At 29.5% G+C, this 6,573-nt stretch overlaps 1 protein-coding gene across 1 annotated transcript; it reads right to left on the bottom strand.

Annotated features, from left to right (window-relative positions):
* Positions 1–1,222: 1,222 nt before the first annotated feature.
* On the bottom strand, positions 1,223–4,683 carry LOC116777961 (peptidoglycan-recognition protein LB-like). The gene is made up of 5 exons (XM_032671782.2): positions 4,542–4,683; positions 3,074–3,159; positions 2,462–2,693; positions 2,089–2,207; positions 1,223–1,592 (listed from the first exon to the last, which is right to left on the bottom strand). Exons 2-5 carry the CDS (start codon positions 3,153–3,155, stop codon positions 1,354–1,356), a joined length of 672 nt encoding a protein of 223 aa, XP_032527673.1. The 5' UTR covers positions 3,156–3,159; positions 4,542–4,683; the 3' UTR covers positions 1,223–1,353.
* Between the last annotated feature and the right edge of the window lie 1,890 nt (positions 4,684–6,573).

Genomic DNA, 6,573 nt, shown 5'->3' with positions numbered 1-6,573 from the left:
ATAAGTACCGTGATTATAATACAAATTATACTACGTATATTATGGTCATAATACTGATGAGTCACTGTGATGATTTATGAGTTCCAACGAAAAATTGAGTTGGCTTCTATTTACGCTACAGGTATCCAATACTTTACGGATATAGTTTTTATTTTATTATTTCGGTTTAAAACAGCAATCAGTTAAATGAGCTGTCTGATAAAATTTGATAACCGTTGCCAATAGCACTACCCCTGGCTAGACAGTTAACATGTATGTATGCTATTTGATTTCCAGGACCTACAACTTACAAACCATGTTTTGATTATCTGGGGATTTGTTAGGAGAAATTAAATTTTTAATAATTTAACTGTAACTTGCGTTATGTGAAGAAGCATAGGTATCACTTTTTCCTATTTTATATTCTAAAGAAAAATATTCAAAATTCGAATGAAATAAAAAGGGTGATTCATTATAGTATTAAACGGGGTCAGTGACATTATTCCAATGGCACACTCATTTCCCACTTAAGGTTACATCACGGACTTGTGAGAAAAATATGAAGAAACTTGTTTGTGTAGTCGTCTAGGGGACTCCCTTAGATAAAACGGTAATCATGAATATAAAAACATTTAGAATGGACATTAAAGCTAAATTATTATTGTCATTTGATAGCAGATCTTTGTTCATTCAGAGATGTTGTCTTTGTTCATTCAGAGATGATGTCCTAGCTTAAACCCTGACATAAGTGTGAAAATCGTAATGACCTGATAAAATCGTTTGCCACAGTAAATACAAATGATACAGTTGTAGCAAAGGATACAGTTAAATTAGATCTAGTGGAATCTTTGTATGATGATAAATGTGATGTGATTTGGTCAACAAGTCGGTCTTATTACGATATTAATCATATAAATTTATGTATGCCCTTATTTTGATTTTTTTTTTCATAAAGATGACTGGAGTGGGTCAATCTCGTTGGATAAATAATTTTAGACTTTGGAGTTTTGAATACGCAGACAAAAAATTTCGCTTGCTTCTTTTTGAACAACATTCTGTCTGATTTAAGATTAAAGGGCAAAATACTTCTGCTTTTTATAATAGTTGTAATGAGCAAATATAAATATATATATATATATATATATATATATATATATATATATATATATATATAATTACAGTCACGGAATGTGAATCAAAAAAGTGTCTTGTTGAGAATATGAAGGTTAAGTAAAATTATCAATAAAAAGTCAACAGAATATTATATATATTTTTCTCTTACAATCACTACCTCTAGAGTTTTTTTTTACTAAAATGAAATAACAATAAGAGCTTTTAAAAAAATTGTAACAAAAAGTCCCTTTAATAAATAATTTAACTTTTATTCTGAGATCCAGTCAAGTCAATTTTATCTAAATCCTTATAAGAGGCGGGGAAGGATGACCAATGGTCCCAAGTTTGTATCTCGTGGAACAGGGCGTCACCAGGGCATTCAGTCTCCCGGACTTGTCTATGACCAACAAGCTTATAGTCGCTTTTGATGTATCCCAATTCTACTCCGGCATTTATTAGAGCTTTGGCTGACTTCAGTTGATTTGAAGGCGGCACTAAGACTGTTAAATACAAAAATATATTAAAATTTCTGATATAGATCAGATTAGAACGAATTCGTTATAGATGTATGTTTTTTATAAAGCATTTATCCAGAACGGTAGCTAACATAAAAGAAATTAATTCCAAAGGGAATACATTCCTGTTATGCCTCCGGATCAATTGTCAACTATTATAAACGTCTAGCTATCACCTGAGTCAGCGTATACATACATAAAAGCTTGTAACATGTATGCTTTCACACCGGAAAAGTAATAGAATATAAGTGACATATGTTTGTAGATTTTATACATTAAATAATAAGGGCAAACAACCCTCACATATCCATCTGCCAATTAGTGGTAAGAGAGTTTTCAGGCCATACAATTTTTCTCTCAAACCAAGCTAGCTATCAATCCAGTATAGGAAGCCGTCCTTTGGAAGCCATTCTCTACCAGATTATATAATAAAATGTCATAAGTGTTTTCCTGGTTTGCTCGTTGTATAAGTGACACTCACATCTCCAATCCCCAATCAGACATATTCCAATGCTAATGTTATTGAAGTGGAGAGCGTGCGCTCCTAGCACTGTCCATCCTCTGCCTTCGTACGCTGCTCCATCGCTGCCGACGGCGAAACTAAGCAGTTATCTATATTAGTTTGTTTTTTAACAACATTACCTTTCTGATATAAGCAATTTCAGACTCCCAAAAGATTAATTTTACAGACTTATTTATGTAATTTTTCAACTTGTTAGTTTTATGATTATCCATTTTAATTGCGGAATATATTTTGTTTTCTTATGCATTGACTTAATCATGCTTAAAGGTTTAAATGTTGTTCTTGTAATTGTTGGATTAAGATGAAGAAAAGGGGTATAATAATCACTCACTTGTAACCTATGTCCCACCAGCCTCTAGAGTCCATGTGGAAGTTCTGCATGGACCTCATAGCTTGACGGCAGGTTACACCGTCATAGCAGGCCGGTGGCGAATAGGAGTGATGTATGACTACATATGGTACTGGTGATTGCAAGGGTATCTTTTCTTTTGGAGGTCTAGCGTGCCACATGGAACGGGTCACGTAGGGAAAATCGTAACTAGACACCTCGTTGTCATCATCAGCTGAAAACAATACCATGATCATAAACTATCCTCTAAAAACGCTTACAAATGATTTTTGATAATAATCACTACTTTCTGCATCTATTTTCAACATTTTGCATATGCCTTCTGAAGGAATCGCTCGATTTAGTACAGCCCAATCGACTGGATTCAGGTAAATAATATGTCAACAACATATTTATAAATATTAGAATGATTCTCAACGTACAAGTAACATCTATGTGTAATAGCTTAAACCTTATCATTTCCTAATAAAAACATTTTCACATCTCGTTATCAGTGTATCAAAAAGAACGATTTGATCGATATAAATGTACAATTCATTCCTTCCACCGGTTTAAAAAGATGACTATAAATTATCTATTATAAAATTCACTTACCATCTTGCCCACGGAATACAGCGCCGCTGCTCGCTATATCCACTATATACGCACAAACTAGGAGTTCGATATAAATCGTCATTATTCTAAAACAATCATTAAAATATTCTGATGATAATTGTGATTTTAATAACAAACAATTTTATCGCAAAATATTGTAACGAGTACTTGGTTCTTATCAGTTACATGACGTACCTTTAATATTTTAAGTATTGTTTGTTATACGATCAACACAATTTATTTTATCTATGAATTGTCAATTAAATTTGTATTCTATTGATTTTAAAACATGGCGTATTTATCCTAATGGTTCGTTATCTTTTATTTATATTTGATATCATGTTATTATATAAAAATATAAGAAAAATATAACTAAAGAATGAATCTCATTTTACTGTTATATCTTAATTGATGTAAGCATTAATTTGCGTAATTCGTGACTAAGCGCCGCTACTGTACTGTTCCCGTACAAAAGCTTGGAAATTCAAATAACGTTTCAAACTGAAATTTAATTAAACCTCTTTACGAATTACACCTGAGTATTATTTAACACATTAATACGTTTCGTTTACTGTCTTGAGATACTTACAACTTGTTTTTCATTAATCACCATTAATGGAAAGCAATCGTGATGACAGAGAAAATGTAAAATAAAAAAGTTAAAAAAAGATTTATCTAAAAAATATAGTTTTAGTTAAATTTTTACATATCGTTGAAATTATGACGTAATTCATATGAATATTAGTTAGATTACAAGCTCCATATGTTCAGAACCATACATAATTTAATTTAATATTACAAAAACTAATATGTATATGTTATTGGTGTAGTTAAGACCAATTTTTAATATTCCGAATTAAAAATAATTAAACAATATTTTTTTTGTTTATTCATTAGTTTTAGTTTTTTCGATCGTAAATAAAAATCTGTCTGAAATAATAATAATATTTTTTTTTATCTTTATTTTTCTTTATGTAATTCATATTTAACGGAAAATGCGTGGCTTTGACTCGATTTAATAGTTCTTCCCAAAAGTACCCGTTGCCATTTTCGTAGCGAGCCCACAAAAATAAATATCTTCAATAATTTTTCACTAATTGTAGATATTAATTTTTATTTTATTTCATTGCATTTCATTGAATAGAAAATTAACTATAAATTCCCAGTTAATAATTAACTAATAATATTTTAAGAACGCTTCCGTTAATGAATGCGTTTAAAAATATTAAAACTAAGCGTATTATAGTTTTATTTCGTTTGATTCTCACATTTTAAAATATATAATTTAAAAAAACATATATATGTTTAATAAATATAGTATTATATACAAAACCTGAAGTCCAATATCAAATTAAATATAGTACGTGAAGTTGCTAACAAATCGCTTATGCTCGAGAAAAAAATAAGAACATGGAAATAAAAACTCATTTTCGTGACAACAACTAAGAGTATAATGTAATAATCTTACCGTGGAAAGGACCGTCACATGCGGATGAATGGAATGTATTAAAGTTTTCGATTGTTACAATAAATATGGCGTATCGTTTTGGCAGCAGTGATCGTATAACAGAATTCTCCGCAGTCTAAGTACGTTTATAGTCATCTGGCACTGAGGTGAATCCCCGCAGTTTCACGAATGCAGCGACCCTAACCGCTATTCGCAAATACGTGAGTTTCTATTGCGAAATTTTTGATAATTTTTGACACGAAAAAAACTATATAGAATGTCACTTAATGTACCTTTTTTAATACTACATTGTTAGCCTATACTTTATATTTTGTTATTCTTATAGGATTAAACCTATTCTTTTAAATTTTAATTCAATTCAAATAAGTTAAAGATTCTGTTTTATATAAAAAGTATATTTCGTACAAAATATCTGATTTATTATGTGCATTTGATATTAAATTCCTGATTCAAAGCAATTCATTTAAACATATAAATATTAATTAAGGAATCTTTTTATATTGTGTCATTTTTGATTTTCTGAAATACGAGCAGGTATGTTCCGCATATGTTTGAATAGATCACGTCAAAAAAATTGTTCGTACCTATTATTCAATGGGGCTTTGTTACACAATATAATTGAGATGGTTACAAAAAGCTAATGTACTCGTTAAACATCTGTACATATGTCAAGGATTCTAAAGTATCTAATTTAAAACCTTTTTGTTGATTGATAAATGTGGCACGATAATTCCGATGATGACGAGCTTATTGTTTAACTGAAAAAAAAATATATGCGTATTTATCACTTTAAAATAAATCAGTAATGATTAATTGTCTTACACAACGCGATGACTGTAGCACTGTACAAAGACATATTGGTAGGTAGTTTTTAATTAGTACAAAAATTTAATATGTATATCTTTTCAATTTCTTTTCTAATTTATGGTCAAAACTATATTTATTCTTTTGAGATTGAATAACTATAAGACATATTACAGTACATATATTTTCTTAGAAAAGGTCATCCAATCTGGGTCATTCAATTCCCTAACTCCCTTGACATGAGTACTAGGATAGTGAAAAAAATATAACTCTAATTTAATCACGTCTTTGACATTTTATAGTCGAACAGATTTTTTCATCAACCTCATTATAAATGAGAAAGAAATTTCCTAAAGCAACAGAAGATAAATAGTAATATCTCAATAAAATAATGTGTGATTCAGTCTAAGCAATAGAATTCATTTTCTCGGTTTTGATTTTATGTTAGTAAGAAGTAACCACGCGGTGACACCATCTTGGAAGCAATCATCAATAAAATTAATATAGAATTAATCATCAATAAAATTAATATAGAATCTTAAATAATCAAATTCAAGTCACCGTTTTACATTCGGACACAATGATATCAGACAATAATCGTTGTAGATATCAAGTGACACACAATATTATCAAAATGTGCTTTGATTTTTTAAACTTATCTATTCAGAAAGTTGATAAAGCCCATGACGTCATAGCCCCTCAACATTAATTTTGCCAGCACTTCCAAAATGGCGGTTACGTTTGCATTATATATATATATTATCAGAGAGTTAATGGATTTGAAGTAAATGAATACTATTAATGAAATTAAATAAAAAATTGTCAATCAAAACGATAAACATGTTTTATATCAAAGTTATATTGCTGTACATTTAGTGCGAGAAAATTTGTACTATCCTAGCACTATCCTAGCATTACCTATCTAACTATCCTAGCATTCACTTAGCGGAATGTATTTGAGCACTTGAGATAAAATGTCCAAGATGGTTCTTTAACCATTATTTACAGATTTATCTTTTGTTATCTTTACTTTACGAAAAAAAAAAATATTTTTAATTATCAACCTTTTTATTTTTGTATTCTTCGTCCATTAAAATGATTGATCGTTTTAAATAAATCCATTATTAGAAAAAACAAATAACATATGATCATATATCGTATTGAATAACTTTGTCATTAAAAAGGTATTATAATGTTACCTATATTTTATTTAATGTTTTTGATCATT

Source organism: Danaus plexippus, chromosome Z, assembly GCF_018135715.1.
Source record: "Danaus plexippus chromosome Z, MEX_DaPlex, whole genome shotgun sequence".
Classification (NCBI taxonomy): Eukaryota; Metazoa; Arthropoda; class Insecta; order Lepidoptera; family Nymphalidae; genus Danaus; species Danaus plexippus.
Note: the sequence above shows the minus strand (reverse complement) of the source record. Positions and strands in the feature narration are given on the sequence as shown.